At 35.6% G+C, this 21,725-nt stretch overlaps 1 protein-coding gene across 1 annotated transcript; it reads right to left on the minus strand.

The window, feature by feature from the left end:
• Nucleotides 1-11,836: 11,836 nt before the first annotated feature.
• Nucleotides 11,837-13,472, minus strand: LOC115988346 (transcription factor MYB8-like). The gene is made up of 3 exons (XM_031111878.1): nucleotides 13,218-13,472; nucleotides 12,944-13,073; nucleotides 11,837-12,742 (listed from the first exon to the last, which is right to left on the minus strand). The coding sequence occupies exons 1-3, from the start codon at nucleotides 13,348-13,350 to the stop codon at nucleotides 12,103-12,105; spliced, it is 903 nt and encodes a 300-aa protein (XP_030967738.1). The 5' UTR covers nucleotides 13,351-13,472; the 3' UTR covers nucleotides 11,837-12,102.
• Nucleotides 13,473-21,725: the final 8,253 nt, after the last annotated feature.

Genomic DNA, 21,725 nt, shown 5'->3' on the forward strand with positions numbered 1-21,725 from the left:
CCACGCTCTACAAATTTTATTGTTTGGGCGTTTAACGTACTAACCCAATACCAGTTTGGGGTCGTTACAAATCGAGTCCTTACAATTGGTGCCGTCTTTGGGGAGGCTTGTGCGTTGGCACAGGCGGTGGAAGGATCAAGCCCCTGTCAAACGAGGGCCTGCGAGAGCCCATCCATCATTTCCAGCAGCATGCTATCGTTGCCCTAATATACGAGGCTACACTTCGAAGCGCCAGTGGCACGGGCAATTCTAGGGGCTTCCAACATCAAGTCAACGCCCCGCACCTTGGTCGAGGGGCTAATCCTCGAAGCTTAAAGAAAATCTAAGTTTTGGACAAAACCAAGGTATTGCATGGTCCTCGGACTCAAGCCTATGGGGAAACCAACTACTTAAAGAAAATCTAAGTTTTGGACAGAATCAAGGTATTGCATGGTCCTCAGACTCAAACCTATGGGGAAACCAACTACTTAAAGAAAATCTAAGTTTTAGACAGAACCAAGGTATTGCATGGTCCTCGAACTCAAGCCTATGAGGAAACCAACTACTTAAAGAAAATCTAAGTTTTGGACAGAACCAAGATATTGCATGGTCCTCGGACTCAAACCTATGGGGAAACCAACTACTTAAAGAAAATCTTAATTTTGGACAGAACTAAGGTATTGCATGGTCCCCGAACTCGAACCTATGGGGAAACCAACTACTTAAAGAAAATCTTAGTTTTGGACAGAACCAAGGTATTGTATGGTTCTCGGACTCAAACCTATGGGGAAACCAACTACTTAAAGAAAATCCAAGTTTTGGACAGAACCAAGGTCTTGTATGGTCCTCGGACTCAAACCTAGGGGGAAACTAACTACTCAAACCTATGGGAAACTAGATACTCCAAGAAAATCTAAGTACCAAGCTCGGCCTAACAACACACTCGGCACCTTGGATGATACCTTTGGCTCCCCAGAAGTATGTTCAGATACAAGTTTAACGCCCCATGGGCATGGGTAAGTTAGAATTCTAGGATGTGATCCCAAATAAATCATATGCACAACCATTCATACATGTTAAGATAACTAGTTCAAAAACCATGAGATTCGCAACAATAGTAAATATCGGCAAAGGCAACGAACATGTAATTTAAAGGAAAAAGGAAGAAAAGAATTTCATATATGTGGTCAAAAAGTTCAACTACAAGCAAACGCTAAAGTCCTCAAAACAAAAGGGAAACTAGTTAACAGTTAAACTAGAAACAAATACAAAAGTTGGTCAGGGCTTCTACTTCTTCAATTTCGTTTTGCCCACATCCTGGGAATGATGGCTGGCTCCTTGGCACCAGAGATCTGAGCACTGACTATAGACTTGGCAGCTTCTTGAGGCATCTCGGGATTCAGACCTCCAGGTGCTTCTGCCGCCTCATGAGGCTCTCCTCCCTCACTCGACTCGCCAGGAACAACCATGATCTGAGAAACTTCTGACTGAGCAATCTCAGCCTCCTTTGGAACGCTCATAGTCTTGGAGCTAGCAGAGGCGGTCTCACGGATGGCTGGAAGATAAAATACGCTCTCCGCCTTTCACAAGTCGGACAAAGCCTCCACCCCAGCTCGTTTGAAGGCCTCATCCCAAACCTGGGAGCAGTATAACCTACATACTCCAGGGATTTGAGCTTTAAAGAGGGCCTGGGTTTCAGCCACCCCCACCTCATAGCCCTCCTCCTCGGCCATGTCCTTAGCAGTTTTGGCCTTAGTCCTGGCAAACTCAGCCTCCGTCTTGGCCCTCACGGTTTCATCCCTGGCAAATTCCACCACGCCCTTAGCATTGTCTGCTTCGATCAGTTTCTTCTTTAAATCATTGATCTGCTCCTTGGCAATCTCCAATTGCTCATCAGCAGCAAGTAGGCGCCTCGTCTGCTCCTCGGCCTGTTTTTGGGCACCAGTTAAGCCTGCCTCAGCACTATCCTTGGCTCTGATTGCCTCCTTTAAGTCCTCCCTGGCCTTCGCGAGATCAAACTCGAAATTTTTGAGGGTTCGCGCAGCATCTATACGTTTATTGCGCTCAAGCTCTGCGGTTTTACTTTGCTCCTTGACTTCTTCCTCCATTCTATAGGTAGCCTGGATAGCCTACCAATTAAAATAAACATGTTATGAACAGGAGTCTAAGAGTAAGAATCGACGGAGTTATAGGTGTTAGGAGCCTTACCATACCTAGGTATCTCTTCACGTTGAGGGCAACCTCCTGCATCCTCATATTCTTCAACTCTCCCATATCAGTGGAAAGCAGTAGGGCCCTCTCTAGCGCATCGGCCACATAACCACCTTCGCGGTCTCTAAGGTTCCTCATGGATGCGTCTTCCAGCAATGGCTCCCCGTGGAGCATTGAGGTGGGAAGCCAAGCACTCGACGCGGATTGGGCATCGATCCGTTTCCCCCGGCCTTGATGCCCGATCTTTAACTGCTTTTAAGCTCGCGGGGTTTCGTCCCGCTCCCAAGAGGATTGGGATTTCCACCCATCCATTGGTTCCTTACCCTTGGGGCTCCTCTTTCTCTTTGGATCGGTGGGCTCAGGCCGAGGAGACGGAGCTGATGGAGGAGGAGTAGGAAGTTTGGGACGGGGAGATTGCGGCTGCAACTTGGAAGAGGAAGACCTTGTCTGAACAGGCTGAGGTTGGGGTTGAGGAGTTGGAACATTGGATTGCGGCTTGCCCTGAGCACCCTTCCCCGGCTGACCCTCAATGAGGTCGAATAAGCTAGTCGGGGGCTTTCTCTTAAGACCCATCTCGGCTCGAGAGGATGTTCTCACTGATAACAGTTCCGCTTTGGACAAGTCAGGGTCACCCAGATCACCAGAAGGATCCTCGGATGGATCAGCTTGGTCAAATGCCCCAAATCCCTCATCGGACAAACCCAAATCACCTTCGTCCTCCGCTGCCTGGTGAGACAGGGAAGAGCCCGCCAACGGGATGCCCTCCGGGACAAGAGATCCTTCAGAGATCAAAAACCCGTTCTCGACTACGGTGATTTTTGGAAGCCGAGGATGGTTAGCGCTATTCACGTGCTTTTGGTCGGCAAATGACTTCTGGATGGGATCGTATCCTAAGATTTTGTGAGCGGCTCTGACTTGACCATCCTCGTCATTTACAAAAACCGCCGCTTGAAGAACAGTCTCCAAATCCACCCAGTTGACCAGATGAAAGTGTCGGTGAAAGGCATGTGGATCTGCAAAAAAAGGCATGTACATGGTTAGTAACCGAACCATACCAAATTAAGACGGCGCAAAGGATTGGCATCCTCCTACTCTCTACACCCTACCTGGTTCTTCCTCCACCATTGGGCAAGGAAGGCCATCGTGCCATTCCCCAGATACAATAAGATAATCCTTGTTCAACTCTTTGTTGGACTCGGGGAGGCACTGAATTAGCCGAACCCTATCGTTTCTCATCTTCATGTAGTAGGATTTGCCCCTCAAATTTTGGAGATTGTAGCACCAATTTACGCCATGATGGGTTAGTCTTAGCCCCATTTTTTCGTTTAAGGCATCCATACAACCCAGAATTCTAAATATATTGGCAGCGCATTGGGTGGGAGTTAATCGAAAATGTCTAAGGTAACTCCTCATTACCGAACCCATGGGGATTCTCATACCCCCCTCCACGAAAGCGAAAAGGGGAATTACTACCTCGCCCGTCCTTCTCTTAAGATGCCACTCCCTCTCCTTACAGTGCCTTAAACTTACGTTGAGGGGAATCCTATAATCTGCGATAAACTTTTCCATCGCTTCTTCGATTTTAACCAACTTTTTCAATTTAACCATCTCCAGGAACTACCAAACAGACTTAGGGGGTGATGGGAGAAGGAGAGGAACAAGAAAAAAATAAACCTAGAAAAGAAAAGGCACGAGTTAGTGAAGGCAGAGAACTTACAGAAAAGAGGAAAGGTTCCTCGGACAGGATTTTTGTGCTGGAGGTAGACTTGAATTTGGATGAAAGTTTGATTGAACCCAGGATATGTGCGTTAGAACTCTTAAGTGCAAAAGTGAAGAGACAAATCAGTTCCAAAAATTATTTATACCCCCCATCGAAAGTAACTGCACGAATTTTCCCGCCCATAAAGGTAAGGAAATCTCCACCGTTAGATCACCATCGCGCCGTTGAACGTGGGAAGCACAGAGCCGCCCGCATTTAATGAAGACACGTTTCACCTTCCAAGGCTCCAAGAACGTGTCTCGGACAGACGAAGAGTCTCTAGAACTGATAGATGACAAGGATTGACAAGCTTTGATAGAGGCCTGATGTCATCAAAACCCTCCTCTCCGTCCGAGGATTCGGACAGCAGGATTTTAAGGGGCTATTATGGAGCCAGAGAATTTGTGGTCCCGGCCCACTTTCCATTAGGGCCCAAGGCCCGCGTTGAGGATAGTAGTTGCCGATGACAAGTATTGAAAAACCAAATAGCCTAGAGATGTAGCCAAGGATGACCCTGTCCTCGGCATCCCAAGGCCTAAAAGGGAAGAACGACATGTCATCAAAGGCAGCCTCCAAAGCGCTCCCAGAAGGAAAGGCGAGTAGAATGGGACTCGCACGGGGGTATAGTGTGGGAGTAGTTCAAGGAAAAGACGTCACCTTCACATTGAATGCTCCAACAAATGTCCTAGCCACATTGATGGGAAAAGACCCCTGAATAGTGTGGCTTCGGTTATTGCAACTAACAGAAAGTAGGGGGAGGCGGCTGATGGGACAGGCACTCGAGTAGTTATCTGCCTGATCAACAGATAGAAGGTCAGGATCAACTAAAAACGACTATATAATGTAAGGATTCATGCGCCAAAAGGGAGGCTGAAGGAATGGCACCCAAAAAGTGAAAGGAATAACAAGAACATTAAGCTTAATGGACAAGGTCCATGGGCAAACTTGGTTCACCTCTGAGCGTCCACTATGAGCACCATGACTAACCACTGTCCGGTGACCAAGGTCTAGCCTTTCAGCCCATTCTCTACAAATTTTATTGTTTGGGCCTTTAACGTACGAACCCAATACCAGTTTGTGGTCGTTACAAATTGAGTCCTTACAGTACCAAAAAGTGTAGTAAGGCCCATGAATGGTAACAAAAATAAGCTGAATAGTAAAATAAGTTGGTAAAAAATAAGCTATCCAAACGGACAATAAATGAGTTCTATAAAAACAAAATTAAACCAATCATACACCTAATCTAATCTTTTCTTTTCTTTTTTGTATAAATACCTAGGAAAAAGTTAACGGTTGCCCTAAGAGCATTGATTTATGAACTATTTTAAGAAACCTTTTATGGGAAAAGAAGAAAAAAAATTGATTTTTTGCCATTTTTTTAATTTCCCATGAAAGTGATATAAAGGCTTTCCTAAAATGATCAATTAACAAATATCCCTAAGGACACCCGTTAATCAAATCCAAATACCTATGATCTAAACTACCTTATGGTCGATCTTGGGATAATATGTGTAGGGTTGTAAACAAGCCAAGCCAAATTTTATTTCGTACAAGAGCTGAGCTCAAGCACATCACCAAATAAGATTACATATTCAAGCCTGGTTCATTTACTTGTCGATCAATCTCAATCTTGTTTACGAGCTACTTGATCAACTTATTCTTTTCCAAGATATTGAAAAATCATGACTAAAATGTTTTACCCCTTCACAAACCTATGAATTCTTACTACAAATAAATTGTTCATGTTATGAATAAAAACTACAAATAAAAATTTTACATCGTATGAACCAAGTGTACATATAATTATATAGTATTATATATAGTTAATTTAAGCCCTCATGTTCATGAGCTTGTTCACTAACTCATTTGTAAGGTTGAATTTTATCAACCATCTTGTTGGCTTTGTTCCATGCCAAATTTGCTTGTATTTTAGCAATTAGTAATCCTATATTTAGGTGGGAATCATGTAAGGATAGTGAGTAAGAGAGTGTGAAGAAATGCTCAAGATTGTGCAAAGATGCAGAGACTCGTGGCTGGGAGTTGTGGCTGACTCGCAACTGGCAAGCTGCCAAAGCTGGCACACATGTGAAGCATGCACGGGAGCTGAAGAGTCATGCCAGCTGTTGCACTACAAGGAAAAAGTCCCAGGCTGGCCAGGTCGTTAGCTCGCGACTTGAACTCACGACTCAATCCAGTCGCGAGGCCAAGTCGCCAGACCACCCTGTTTAAGAAAAACTGACTCTTCGCATTCCTTTCTCACCCCACTATATATAGACCCTTATACCTACAAAATATGAGAGCTTCCAGAGAAAATTTTGAGAGAGAAACCTAGAGAAAACCAAGATTGATTCATCCACAATCTTCACATAAAGACTCTTCAAATTCCTCTACTCTCTTCCTCTCCATTGTTAAATCCTTAAGAGGTACATTATCAAAACCTTTTCTCACCATACCCATATCTGTGAGAAGGCCATTTGGTGTTTAGAAAGCAGTTAAGAAGGGACTAATTTCATATTGGTTGATACTATGGTCAAGTAGCGGAATTCGGTAAGCTAAAAAAGAAATAGGTTTGGCATAACCTCGTTGGAGTAGGAGCTTGGAGGGTTTAGGTACATTGGGTAGATTAGGCTTGGAGGGTCTTCTGCTGTTCATGTATCCCAACTACATTCTTTAGTAGATTATTTACCGCTTGGAGGGCGGCGGAGAGGTTTTACGTCGAGGGTTTCGATTTCCTCTTCGATAACACAATGTGTGTTGTCCTTGTATTTGCATCTCTTTTCCCTTAATCTTTTCCATTTAATTTCTACTGTGGATGTGATTTTATTTAGTTTAGATTGTTTATCAATTTTGTATTAAGCTTATATTCATATTCCGCACATTAATTGTTTGACATTAAGCTTGATTTGGTAATTTGTAAATTGAGGGTCTAAACGTTCATAGTATTTTATACACTAATTGAACTTTCATCATTATTATATTTGCGCCTGACTACTCTTGTTTAATAATTAAGCCTAAAGTTTGGCTTGAGCTTGGTTTGTTTACTAAACAAACGAATATAATTTTTTTTTTTTTTCTCAAGTCGAGATTTAGCTATTCTTAAACAACACTATTCATTTACAGCACTTAATATGTGGCATATTATGGACTAAGTAATATGCTAGAAGCACTATGTGGGCAACTGATAAGTTTCTTTTTAGTACCTAGAAAATAATAAATATTTGCTATTGACCAAATTGTAAGTATATACAAGCTAATTAGGATCAAAATACTTCCTTGAAATTGTATGATTGAATATTTAAAATAAGTGCTAACAAAAAATTGCATGAAACTATCATGGTTTAGGTTAAACATAAGCTAATGTAGAAAGAGACTTAAAAAAAAATACAACCTAAAAAAACTAAAATACTATATTAAACATATGATCTACAATTTTTTTTTAGGTAAAGAATTTACAAATCTTGGCGTATGTTAAGTTGTAGCCGTACATAGTGAAGGTTACATGCTAGTTAAATTTATGTATATGATTATATTGATCAATGTAGTACAAACAATATTATCTTTTTTAATGGCAATAAAATTCAATGTAATTACATGTATTTAAATTTTATTGAAAAACCTAAGGTATAACTCATAAAAATAAAAATAAAAAACTGTACCCTAAGTTTTAATCAATTAGTAAACTATAATATGGTTAAGACTCAAACCTTTGACTCTAAATAGAAGACTCATTCCAATATATTTTTCTTGCACATGTCTAGGAATTTTTTATTTTATATCAAGTTAGTGGAAAGGGTCAAGCCCCCTGTTGAGACACCCGGCAGGTAGTGCCGACAAACCCTTGGTTCATTGGCCCTCAAATCTAGGAAAATGAAATTACATATAGTCATAGACCTCCATTTTAATAAGCAATAGAAATTATCATAATAAGCCTGGTGATGCCAACTAATCCGTGAATCATTGGCTCCCCAAAATCTAGATAATTGGAGTCACATAGACCTCTAGTTTATTACTAAGCAATAGATAAATATAAAAACAATTCCATCGCATTTGGGACGACTAGTTGTGCCAACTAACCTATAGCCTATAGGACATTGCCTTAAGTATGTAATATTTTCAATTACATTGATAGACCTCCATTTTAATAAGCAGTAGAAATCAAATAACAACAATGCTATCATGTGCCATGATTCTTTAAACATTAGTATTATTAGTTATAACATCTAGGACATCACAACAAACACTATTACTTGGTGCTTTTGTATCTATCTTGTTCTTATGTCACTTTGAAATTAGACCCCCAAAAAAAAATAAAAAATAAAAAATAAGATCACGTCACTCACACACAACTTAAACAAAGTTATCAAAAAAGTATCTTTTTTTTCTTAACCTAATTTGTATTAAAAAACTATATTTTCACTCTTTTGTAGTTAACGTTTAAGATCAGCCTCACATGGAGATCTTTGAAATCAACAACAAATGCATTTATCTAAATGTCAGAGCCCTTTTTTTTTAGGCTCTTGAATTCAACTCAAAAATTAAATTTACAAGGGCTAGCTATTTTCACCTTCTTAATAAGCGTGAACATAGCATTCAATAGGACGTCATTTGGAGATAATTAATTTGCTTTGATCTACTCCAACAAGTTAATTAACAACAACTACCACCAAATGACACAAAGGAAAAAAAAAAAAAAAACATATAGACAAATAAATGAATAATAATAAATTATGTGATTCACCACGTGAATAAAGGTCTAATAATGATTCTAATTTTAATTAAGTGAGAGCCAGACAGGGCACAAGCACAATGTTCCACCTATAAGGTTAAACAAGTTTTTGCTCAAAAGAAGGAAAAACAATCACACAACATGAAAGATATATAATGCCTGAGTAGTTCTAGGACCAAAAATTATTTCACAACTTTGTTGCTACAATTCTGACGTAACATATAGTGAGTGGTTAACTATCAATTACACAAGGACCTACCATTTCTTTTTTACTAATCACACTTTGCCATGTTACAGTTGTGGCAAAAAGTTGTGAAAAATTATGTGGTCCTAAACCTTTCCATAATTGATGATCTTGAATTATTTGACTTGTTACTTTTCATCTTTGTATAAAACAACAAGAAAAGTTAATGGATGCCATAAAATGATTGATTTAAGAAATATTTTTAAAAACTTTTTATGGGAAAAGAAAAAAAATTCATTTTTTAAACATTTTTTAATATTTCCAATGAAAGTAGTGTCATTTTTTATAAATAGTTTATTAACGATTGTCCTAAAGGCACTTATTAACAGAACTCTAAAACAATCATTAAAATAGCAATATACTATATAATATGGATGTATTTGGATACCGTTTATTTTACTAAAAACTGAAAATACTGTAACAAAATAATTTTTAAATATGTGAATAGTACAGTAGAACCCATTTTTAATAAAATTTTAGTTGAAAAAAGAAATTTATGAGACCCGAGAACAGTGTACAGACCCACTAAAAAAGCAAAAAACACTAGTGCACGTTCTAAAAAAAAAAAAAAAAAAATGAAAATGCCAAAACGTAGACGCTAGGTCGGTTTTAGCTGTACCCAAACGGAACTAGCTATATGTTCTCCTCAGACTTTTCTCTTTGGTAGTTTTCCTTATTAGATACAAACGCAAAATAGTGCAAACAGGTGGCAAAAGTGAACATTTCCATTTCCATGATGATCGAGCTTGGCAATAAGTACCTAAGCTTTACTTGTTAGGGACCCAGGTTTTTTTTTTTTTTTTTTTTTTTGGTTTCCCACAGTGTATCCTCAAAGCTTTCAACCAGAGACTAATCACTGTTCGTGCCGGGTCGGCCCACGAAGGGGTAAAGCACTGGCCCAAGGATTCTTTTCAAAGTGCAGGTAGCATGACTCGAACTAAGGAACACACCTAGTCGAACCAAGTACAAACACTCTGAGACCAAGCACCGAACCGCTTGGCCAACCCCACCGGGCAGGTTACTATATGCATTATCTCTCTAGTTTGGGAGTAACACAATTAATCAGACCGGTATGATATTACATTTTTTTTGCATATGCAGATATAAAATATGTAAACATATTCTGTCTAAATAAAATGTATTCAAAGTTTGGTAGAAATTTTTAAAATTAAAAAAAAAATGTAAAATAGAAATATGAACGAATATAGTATAAATTTAAATTAAGCCAACTGATATCATAACTAAGTATATTACCCCCCCCCCCCCCCAGTTTATCAACCAAAAAAAAAAAAAAAAAGAGTATAATACCCCCCAAAAAAAAAATCATATATTATATTTTTAAATATAAAAATATTTACTTTGCATAGCATCTTAATTTTTTTTTAAGAAATTTCTCCAAAAAAAAAAAAAAAATTAAGAATACCCATGTATGTTTATTATATTATCTGTAACGTTTTATTCATTAATAAATTAAGCACACACTTGTGGATTTTAAATCTATGATTTTATTCTTTATCTTATCTTAAGAGTAAAGGAAGTGATATTTAAATTATACATCATTAAGAAGGGAGGTGATGAATTTGAGGTCTACCTCAACCTCGTTAGCTGCTCCTAAATTTGAGTTGCTGTTGAAGACTAGATTATATAATTTATCTAGTGAACATATTATAGTTTATTCTCTAAAATCTGACCTCAAAGTTTTGAAAATTTTGTCGGATATCCCGAAGAACAAGTTTTGAATTTTTTTATAAAAAAAATAGACGACAATTTTTTTGAAATTGCATCAATAAAAAGTGCCCAAAGACATACATATACTCTTTTATTTGACGTAGATTTAAGTACAATTCAATTATGCAAGTTAAGATTGACTATAATACGTACAAGACCTAATTTCAAGAAAAAAAAAAAAAAACAATTACAAAAACAAAAGGAAAAAGGAAATGAAATCATCAAACTAACCCGTGTTTATTTTCATTAATTTGATAGGATGGTGAGTATAATTTTTTTGTTTTTGGTTTTTAAAAAATTGTATTACGTCCACAATAATTTCATAACAAATTATAGATGATAAGTTATTAATTGTTCTAATATGAGTCTACCATTGACTTTAGTTTTTAAGTCACAAATAACAGCTCCTCATCTATGATTTATTGTAAACTATTATGGAGGTAACATTACCATTTTTTAATATTTAATTCAATAATTAGTAGTGGGTTCCAATTAGCTTAATTGGTAAAGTCTCTGATGGTTGTATAAGAGATTTGGAATTCAATCTTCACCTACTCAAAAAAAATTTTGGTATCTTAGTCTGATGATAAAAAGCCTTTATTAGGAAGAGACGCTATAGATTGAAACTCTCTAAAAAAAAAAATCAATAATTAGAATAATAAAAATTGAGGAATTTGAACCATAATTCTCCATATAAGAGAAAATAAGAATACCTCTAAAGTTCGGGGCTTTTCACCTATTGTTTGCTAAAAATTATAAGTAAAATTGAATTACCAAAGGTTTTTGAATTCTCAGTAACACTTTGGACTTTGTCAAGCCCATTCTTCGGAAGACTTTGTTCTGAAAATTCTATATATCTTTATTTATTTTTATTTTTAGCACTGAATAATCTAGAACTCCTAGCTAGGGTTGTAGCTTCAGAATCATTTTCCATAAGATTCGAGAATAATCAAAATGATTAAAAATGTATCTTGTAAAATAATGATCTTTCTTTTTTTTTAAATAAAATTGGAAGTGCTAATCAACATCTCACGCAGAAAGAATACTGATGGAATTGGTCCAGGCCTTTTAACATCAACTTTTTCAACTTGTCATCATGATCCACCCATGGAATATCTTAAATTAAATAAATATATATAAAGACCCACCAGGTCATCTTAATTTATATTTCACATGCTATTCTACTACAGGACCAAGCCAAAAGTGATCAATAATATTATTCCTTGTAGAATTCCCGAACAGTTGGGTATCAAACACCAGAGAATTTTTTCAGACAAAAGAACTCACACGGCAACCATATTCACGTAATCTACACAACTAATTAGAGGAATTATTTTGTAGGCTTATTAAGTAGCAAGGGTTATGTGCATGGTACTACTATAGCTAGCTAAGATCTAGACCAAGGACAATTATCTTTCCTAATTTTGAGAGAATGGTTATTCAAGTACAGTTTCCTTAATCACAAAGCCAATCCAATTCAGACTCAATTAAAGGACCCACTGATTGAAAATTTGAGCCATGCAGCGTATCACCAGAAACCAAGTGTGTGTGATCAGAAATTGGAGATGAGTGGCCTTTGTCACATGTATTAGAGCTACTATAACCCCCATCTTCAAAACAAGGTAACTGTGAGAAATCCATGTTGAGAAGATCCGATATGAAATTTTCTTCCATCTCAAAATCCATCATGAAGTTGGATGGATTGTTTTCTCCCAACATGAATTGTGAAAAATCAACCGGGTCATGATGATGAACCATGGAGGATTGAACTTCAACTCCAACCTCTGGCTTAGTCTCAATAATTTGGTTATGTTGGTCAAGTTGTATTGGCTGCTCGGAGGTGATGACATTGACAGCCTTTGTACACTTTGTTGCCTTGGTTCGGACCACACATGATGAGCCTATTTTTGCTTCAGCTGGACCCCTAGCTGACTTTTCCACACTCTGGTTTTGCTTTTCTTGTCTGTGTACTTGATTTGATCTTTTAGAAGTCTGGCTTAGGTGATCTTGAACTTTCTTTCCAATGTTGGTGTTCCAATAGTTCTTGATTTCATTGTCTGTTCGGCCTGGAAGCCGACCAGCTATCAAAGACCATCTGCAATCAATCGCACACATTCCTAGCCATCAATATGCAGCTGAGTGTAAAACAGTGTGTTTCTCTCTTTCTTTTTTCCATTAATCAGATTGATGTAAGACTGTTATTGCTTTGGTTTGGCCAAATTTGTATTGACATGTACCTAATTGATTGGTACAGGTTACAAATATGTATGGTTTTTGAATGGCAAAAAATATATACCTGTTCCCCAAGAGTTTGTGCAGCCTAATAATGAGCTCTTCTTCATCACGGGTTATGTTGCCTCTCTTAATATCAGGTCTAAGATAATTTAACCATCTTAGCCTGCAACTTTTCCCACATCTCTTAAGCCCTGCATAAAGAATCAAAATCTCGTTTTTTCATTTACTTGAACAATTACAACCATTATATTCAAGAAAATAATACATAAATGGGGGGAAAAAAAAGGATCTCTTATCTATTTTCTCAGTTATTCAGCTATGTATCTGTATCTAACCTGCTCTCTTGGGAAGATTTCTCCATTTTCCTTCACCATGAAGTTTGACATATTCTGTGAGTATTTTGTCTTCCATAACTGTCCATGCTCCCCTGTTCAAGCCCTCCTTTGAACAGCAAGGACTCCTTCCCATTTAATAATTGAGTACACTCTCCAAGAATTTCCACCTCTCTGTCTCTCTCCAGTCTCCAGTGCTGTGCTCTTGGAGGCAGAGAGAGTGAGGGGCTCTCTACGCTTGGAGTTGGGGTATTGTAGTTCTTCCTATTTATATTGTGAGTAGAACATCTAGTGTTATCATTACAATGTCACATCTTTATATTTTTAACAAAGAGCACATTTTATTTTTCACCCCTAAGTTGTGGGGTGATTTTAAATTTCCTCTTATACACTTACTAGATGATAAATTATACTTTTGTAATTGGCGATACAATCACTTTATAAGATTTATATAATAAATTTAATAGTATCCCTTGTATTACTTTTATATGTATTACCATTACATTTTGAGTTATGAATTTGGTTTTTGGACTTTTAATTTGAGCAATTAATCACTGACAATATCTCTGTGACTAATCAAGTATTTTTGTTGGAATCTAAGGGTGTGTTTGTTTGAAAGTAAAATAGAGTGGATGGAAAATTTTGGAGAGAAAATGAGAAAAAAAAAACTTTTTTAAAATGCATTTGGTTGGGTGAGGAGGAAGGAAAATAAATAGTAGAGACCAAGTGCTTTTTATCTGGACCCACCAAAAAGTTTTCTCTCCAAAATAAGAAGAAACCTGAAAAGGGAAAGCTCATGAAATAAATTTCTAAAAATACCCCTCAGTTAGACTTCACCTCCAACGTTGTTTTTTTTTTTTTTTTTTTTTTTTTTTTTTTTTTTTTTTTTTTTTTTTTTTTTTTTCTCCTTCGATTTTTTCTTTCTCTGTTTGCTAACATGCTTGGCTTTTTTCTTTTTCTTTTTTTTTTCTTTCCCTGTTTACTAACTTGCTTAGCTTTTTTTTTTTTTTTCTTTGATTTTTTTTCTTTCTCTGTTTACTAACGTGTTTGGGTTTTTTTTTTTTTTTTTTCTTTGATTTTGTCTGGACATGTTAGCTTTCTTCATCTTCTTCTTCTTCTTCTTTTTTTTTTTTTTTTTTGTGCTCATATGTTTATTTTCTCATTAATTTTGGTTGGTTTTTGTTTTTGTTCCTTTTTTTTTTAGAAAACAGTTTTGGGTTAATTTTTTATGCTATTTTTTTTACTTTAATGAAGTGTCCAACTATACACAATTTTTTAAAAGTATAATGTGTTACTTTTTGTTTTATTTAATAGGGACATAATAGTAAATTTATACACACTTTATATTCAATCAAACAAAAAAGTTTTCTATCCCTCCACTTTTCCACCATTCCAACCAAATACAAATAAGGGAAACTAAAATCTTTTCTATCCCCTCACTTTTCCATCCTCTCTCCATTTTTTATCTTCCCACTTTTCCATATTCCTAACCAAACAGACCCTAACGAATTAAGCATGTAATGTGCAAATGGTTTCTATCACATAGTAAATATTTTTGAAACATCATTATTGTGTGACTAAATACATTATGCTTTAACAAAAAATATTACCTAAATAACTTATTTGTCTATGAAGCTAATTATTCAAATTGTTATTATCTTTCTTTCACAAAGTTTAAATCTCAAGAAAACACCTTTAAAAAGAGTGATCAACTCCAAATGTATCATTGTAAATACAAATAAATCGCTAATATTTGTTACAAACAGTTAGTTGCTTATATCTATACACAGTTTCAAAACACAATTTTAGTTATAATTTTGAAATCACAAATAATTGAACTGACATGTCGCAGCACACACTTTGTACACACTAACATGCAATAATCTGCTCTTCAAATAAATAGACCCTTACCATTAAGCATGGAGGTTAAATTTGACATTGAGGAACATGATCGTCAAGAATAGTACAGATACTATGTGCCGCTTGTACACTTGCATTTATTGCATTTAAATCATTTGATAGGTTAGGTTAAAAAATTGTAATTCTTTTTTTCTTTTCTTTTTTTCTAATTTGATAGTTAAGAAATTGAAGATTTGAACATGAATGTTTCTCTTAAAAATATTAGGAGATGTTTGAACATTTTAAAGATTGGCTCTTGGATAATTCATCATTTTAACATCTAAAAAGTTTATGAAAATTAAAGTGAGGAAGAGGATTTCAACGTTTTGTGTGTGTGTGTAATTTGATAGTTAAAATCATAATTTGAATTATGATAGAAAAAAATTCTGTTACTAAACGACAATTATCTTCTTGAATTCAAAGAGTTTTAGTTGCATGAATTAGGGGGACCATCCTTGTGCCTAAAAGTTTCGGGTATAAACAGTGCAAACCTTAAAAAGGAAAAAGAAAAAAAAGAAAAGAGCAATGTGTAAATGAATAAAGAAACATAGTGTCAATATATATATACAGTGGTGATGATGATAGCTCGATGGAACTTTGACCTTTATATCTCTTGGTGATAAAAAATTCACCATAAATACATGCACCAGCTGCCCTTCTACTCTGGTAGGATTCTCGTGGCTGCTGCTTTCTTTGAAGCTAACTTTCTCACACCCTCTTGAAAGTTGGTTGAAATCTATGGACGTAAGCTATACTCCAAAACGAGTACGGGAACATTGTCTTTCTCCCATATGGTTGGTGTTACAACAATCAATATTACACCCATTTTTACAACTATCTTATATTGTAGACTATGATTGATTATTTATTATGTTCATATGGACACATCACTTTTTTTTTTTCACCATTCATAGTTAACTATATCGGATAGTAATGAAAATAGGTGTGAAATTGATCATGGTTCTAGGATTTTTATGTTATTTGACTAAAGTTACAAGACTGCCCCTAAAGAGATGAATGTAGCATGTTCATAATTTTATGTCACATGGTGATGCCAGTGAACAGTGGGGGCATTTTTTCAATTCATTTGAAAATATTCTAGGAAGATCCTCCAAATTATTTGGCTTACGCCAAACATCTAATCTTGATAATTAATGTTGGAAGGCCACGTCAAATTATGGACAACTTTGCTTGTCAATTTTATCTTTTTTAGACTGAGAAATAATTGCCATTTGTGTTTGTGTCAATGTGTAATTTTTAAAATTCATTTTGCACAAAATTTTTCATTACTATTGATATGACTTCTTGTTGACCTTTTTGGATAGTACCTTTGTGTTGCAAGAATAATTATTACTGATTAAAGATAAAATAAAAGGTAACTTTTTGTTACTGCTAGTTCAATGTAAAGTAATTTTTGTTTCAATCACAACTTATTACCTTAATAGCAATAATAATAATGAAATCTTAATCTCAAAATTTTAAGTTAGTCGTAGCTCGTCAACAAATACAACTTGGCATTCTCATAAACAAAATTTCTAGAAGCACTTGCTCTATATTATTAATGAGACCAAGATGGGGTCCTCTTTTCGTCTCATACATTAATTTGATCGCCCAACTACTTACACACACCCCCCCCCCCCCCCCCAAAAAAAAAAAAAAAAAAAAAAAGAAGAACCAACCCCCTTGTTGTTATGTGAGGCGGCTGCTACCAGTCAGCTATAAAAGACAAACCAAGGCTCTATAACTGCATACGTTTGTATACAAAGCCACTCTTTTGAACTTTAATATAAAATGATGCCTTTGTGGGCCTAATTGATTGACACTGCATGTCATTTTTTGTAGCCTAATTATAGCGGTCTGTTCCCATTTACAACAATTTTTCCTTTCTTTGTTTTGAATATGGACTTTTTATTCAAATTTAGGAGGATACAAACACCGAGAGATGGAAATTGATCCCCAAAATTACAGGAGTCTGAGCAAAGCTGCAACATTCTATGTAAAAATATTTAAATAGTCATGGAGAAAAGGAAAAGGTGCAAGAAGGATAAGAGGGCTTCTGATATCTTGATAGTTGCAAAATTCATTCCAACCAAGTTGGCATTCACTGTACTTAGATAGTTGCAAAATCCCAACCAAATTGGCATTCATTGTGCTATGATTTCATATAATTAAAATTTTCATAATTTGACACAGTGGTAAGTTGATTCATGAATAACCATTCTTAACAAGTTTGTATTATTGTGATTCATTTATTGTGTTATATACGTATCATAATTTACTTCTACAAGTTGTACGAGCTTTGAATAAGTGTGTGTTTATTGTACACTCAGTAGAATTTGAGTCCCATTCCCATCTTAAGGGCCCGTTTGGTCATAGTTTTCAAAAATTGTTGTTTAAAAATATATGAAAATTGTGGTTTAAAAAGTGTTGTTGGAAAATGTATTTTTAGTGTGAATAAAACAAAAAAATGTGTTTGGTATCATGGTTTAAACAACATTTTTCAGTATTCAAAAAATATAAAATATGTGTTTAATATGTGTGTTTTGAATGATAAAAAAAAGCTGACCAAAATACAAAATAAATATATTTTAAATTAAGAGAGAGAACATGGTGGGTCCATAAATCAGGAAAGAGCCAAAACATTTTAAAAAAAACTGACAAAAGTATGAAAAAGCTAACCGGAGCACTAGTGTTTGTTGTTTGAGATAATTACAGAATTGCCACTAAGCACTAGTGTTTATTGTTTAAAAACTATCCGGAGCTGATTTCAAAAATGGGTTTTATAACATTGGTTTTTGAACAATGTTTTCCAAACGACAAGGACAGAACTGGTACACCAAACACTTTTTTTTTTTTTTTTGGACACTAGTGTTCAGTGTTTAAACACTCAACACTAGTGTTTAAACATGGTGACCAAACGGCGCCTAAGTGTTCATCTCTCTTACCAATTGGAAAGTAATCAACTATAGTATATATGAAAAAGTGTGTATACCACCGCGCACTTTTGATGCGATGGTCATTCTACAAGTATAAGGTGTAGGAAGTAAGGGACGGAGTTCAAGTTTTCAAGAGGGAGCTTTACACACATATACACTTAAATTGGGCTAGAGTAAAATTTTTATATTGTATTATTTATAAATAAATAAATAAAATAAAAAAGAAAAAAGAAAAAGAAAAAAGAGAATGTGTATTTATACTGCTCATTTGGGATAACTTACTTTCATGGGTCTATCTAAAGTTTTAAAAAAGGTGTATATGAACGAAATAAGCTAAATTATTAACTGCATAATTTGAATGCTAAGCATGCAAAGAAAAAACAAAAATAGTAATATAAACATAAGATATATAATAGACTACATAACCAGCAGGGTCTCCTCACCAATTTTGTGTCAATGGTTGCTATAGTCTAAATCCATTCTTGCAAGGTTTAAAAAAGCACTCAACCGAGAGGGACCTTGAAAAAAAACCTTACAAAGACTCTAGGACTCTTTGTCATACTTCATATTTTATATATATAACAAAGTTGGCATTTGAATATTTGATTGGAAGCTAGTAAATTTGTCAATAAAAGTCACCATTTACCTTCAACTAAATTGGTTGCATAACGACCTATTCAAGTATAATTAACTAGTGTCATAATGTCCAAATTGGAGGGAAATTCTGAAAGCTCGAAAATGTGTTAAAAACACCAAAGCTGTTTAGACCCCCAATTAAAATTACGGCTAGATTACTTTTACTCTAACTTATCTAAGTGTGGAAACAAGAGTAAATGAAACGCAATCAACCGATACTACTCTAGTGCATAAACATGAACAACAAACAATAAAAGTAAAGCACAAGAGTAAGAGAAGAGAGATGTAAATACAAGATAACACAACGATGTATTATCAAAGAGGAAACCGAAGAGCTCGACGAAAAACCTCTCTGCCGCCCTCCAAGCGGTAAATCAATCCACTAGACAATAAATTGAGATACACGAATAGCAAGAGACCCTCTAAGCCTAATTTACCCAATGTACCTAAGCCCTCTAAACTCCTACTCCAACAAGACTTCTCGAAACCATGTCTTGTCTAACTTTTCGGATCCCGCAATACGAACGATTGCATCCACCAAGCCTCACCGACTTCTTTTGGCAAATCCCCAAAACTTCCCAAACTCCAAAACACTCTCTACACTTTGAAAATGTGTGGGTTGTGTTTGGGTACAAATCTCCTATCAAGGTATGACAATGGAAGAGGAAATGAGAAGAGACTAGAATGATTTCTCACTAGGGATGAGTAGCTCTCTCTCTAAAAGATGGGTGTGTGTGTTGTAGAAAACATATCTAGGGTTTTTCTCTCTAAATGGCCTCCTTTACATTTCTGGGTAATAAGGGTATATATAGTATGGGTAAAAGGTAAGAAAGTCACACTTAAAAATCCTCTAGGCAGAAAGTCTCGCAGGTATCTCGCGGGAAAGCCTTACCCGTAAAATACTCGCAAAATTAACAGCCTGGCATGACTCTTTAGCTTCCAGTTATTTGCTTCTCACATGCCCTTTTCACGGGAACCCTTCTCGCGAACTTCTCATGAGCTAGTCGCGAAATGCAATGATCTTCAATTAAGCTTGAGTCTTCACCAACTTAATACTAAACCCAATACAATAAAATCCCACAAAATACACGGAAATAAATTAAAGCAATTACAACACTTTTTGTCATGGAATAAAGCTAACATAAAATATAGTTGTAAATCACAATTTTACAATCTCCCCCTTTGGCTATTCCGTGACAAAACACCCTATAACAGACTCTAAACTTAAACGTGAATTGGGGAACAATGGCAAAACTCTATCACACCTAAATCTAGAAGCTATGAAGCACTTGAAACATATATACCTGTAACCTAAAAAACTTGCACAAAACATATTAAACCTTCAAGGTAAATCAAGTGATAAAAGGACTAGTATAATGTAACAAGTAAATTACGATCAAGTAAACATTATGTGAAGCATGTGAGCAACCTGATCATACACCAAAATAGTCATATGGAAATGACTATAATGATCATATAGCAAAGTAAATGATCATCTGAACATGCAACCAATAAAGCACAGTAGCATAAGGATATATGCATGTCTAACACATAAGCATGATGCGATGAGAGCAGCAAAGCATAGATACTAAACATAACTCAAAACACCATAAAACAACAAGAAAACAAGCATAATATAAAACAAAGACAAAACAAGGTTTTCTCAAAAAGATGTCTTCTCCCCCTTGGTATATGCATTCCCCTATGGCTTTCTCCCCCTAAAATTATGCACATGATTCATATAGAAATGACAATACTCACCAATATACTCTCCCCCTTTTTGTCATGAATAGACAAATGAATCAAAAGGAATGAGGGAAAGAAAATAAGATATGAACAAGGGTAAAAGATGATGCATAAGGGGTACAAGATGAATGAGAAAATGAAGTTCAAACGAAAGATAAACATCAAAAAGATATGCTACAAAGCATAGAGTAAACATAACATGCCAGGCATGATGGAACATGATATATGCCTAGGCATGACATAAATACAAGTACATGTTAAATGTGCTAAAAGGTTTAAAAGGACTTAACTAGCATGATTGAATGTAAAAACATATCAAGTGTTAGAGTGTGTGCAGCAAGGTACATCTAGTGTGCATGTGAGATGCATGACCAATGCATGAATAAGCATTCAAGGGGCAAAGTGTATAAAACACACCACCAATGATTAAAACATGAATAATTATGATGATCCCCAAAAATTGGTACTCATCGGAGTCCAAAACAGCGAGAAAATGTCATTTGGGCATTTTATCAAACACTTGGAGTACACACACTACACATGTATGTAAAACAATGCATGAATATATGAAAATCTTGCCTAAATACATGTTATTTTTACCATAAGGGGCCAACATCCAGAGCATATCAACATTTAAAACAAAACCCAATCAAAAAGATTAGCAGAAAATAAGTTTTCCAACCCCCATTTGAGAAAATCTCAACTATGAACATAAAACCCCCAAAAACAAAATCTAAGAATCAAAATCAATTAAAAGAGTTAAAGATTACCTTAGAGATGTCAGTGGAATAAAAAAAAACACTATAATTTAGTTGGGTTTTGATGTAGAAACACTAAAACAGGGGTTTGGGAGAAGTTGAGAGAAGTTTAAAACAAATGTCTCACGAAATGCCCTTTAAAAAGCTTATCTGGAAATTTTCGTTGGAAGCTTACTTGCGGAATTACTCGCGAAACAATCGCAAAACTCTCTGTCCAAAGCTGAAAAAACTTTACAATTGAACCATTTAACTCCCAGTTGAGCTTATACATGAAATAAGTCATGAAAACACCCAGAAAACATATTTTTCATATAAAAACAATTTGAAAAACTTTGGAAAACATGGATGGTACAAACCACTTCCAAAAGCAAACAAAAAGAATAAAAAAAAAATTTGGTTTGATCCACATATGGTTGAGCACACACACATCACATTTGAATATGTACAATCACACAAATGATCAATTCAATCAAGTCATACACAATCGGCACTAAAGTAAGTGATTTATCTCAATTATAGAAATAAACATATATGAT

This window comes from Quercus lobata, chromosome 5, assembly GCF_001633185.2.
Source record: "Quercus lobata isolate SW786 chromosome 5, ValleyOak3.0 Primary Assembly, whole genome shotgun sequence".
Taxonomy (NCBI): domain Eukaryota; kingdom Viridiplantae; phylum Streptophyta; class Magnoliopsida; order Fagales; family Fagaceae; genus Quercus; species Quercus lobata.

Coding starts and splice junctions, on each gene's coding strand:
- LOC115988346 (XM_031111878.1), bottom strand. CDS start 13,350: ATGGGAAGGAGTCCTTGCTGTTCAAAGGAGGGCTTGAACAGGGGAGCA. Junction 13,074..13,217: donor AAATCTTCCCAAGAGAGCAG/GTTAGATACAGA, acceptor TTCTTTATGCAG/GGCTTAAGAGATGTGGGAAA. Junction 12,743..12,943: donor CACAAACTCTTGGGGAACAG/GTATATATTTTT, acceptor GATTGATTGCAG/ATGGTCTTTGATAGCTGGTC.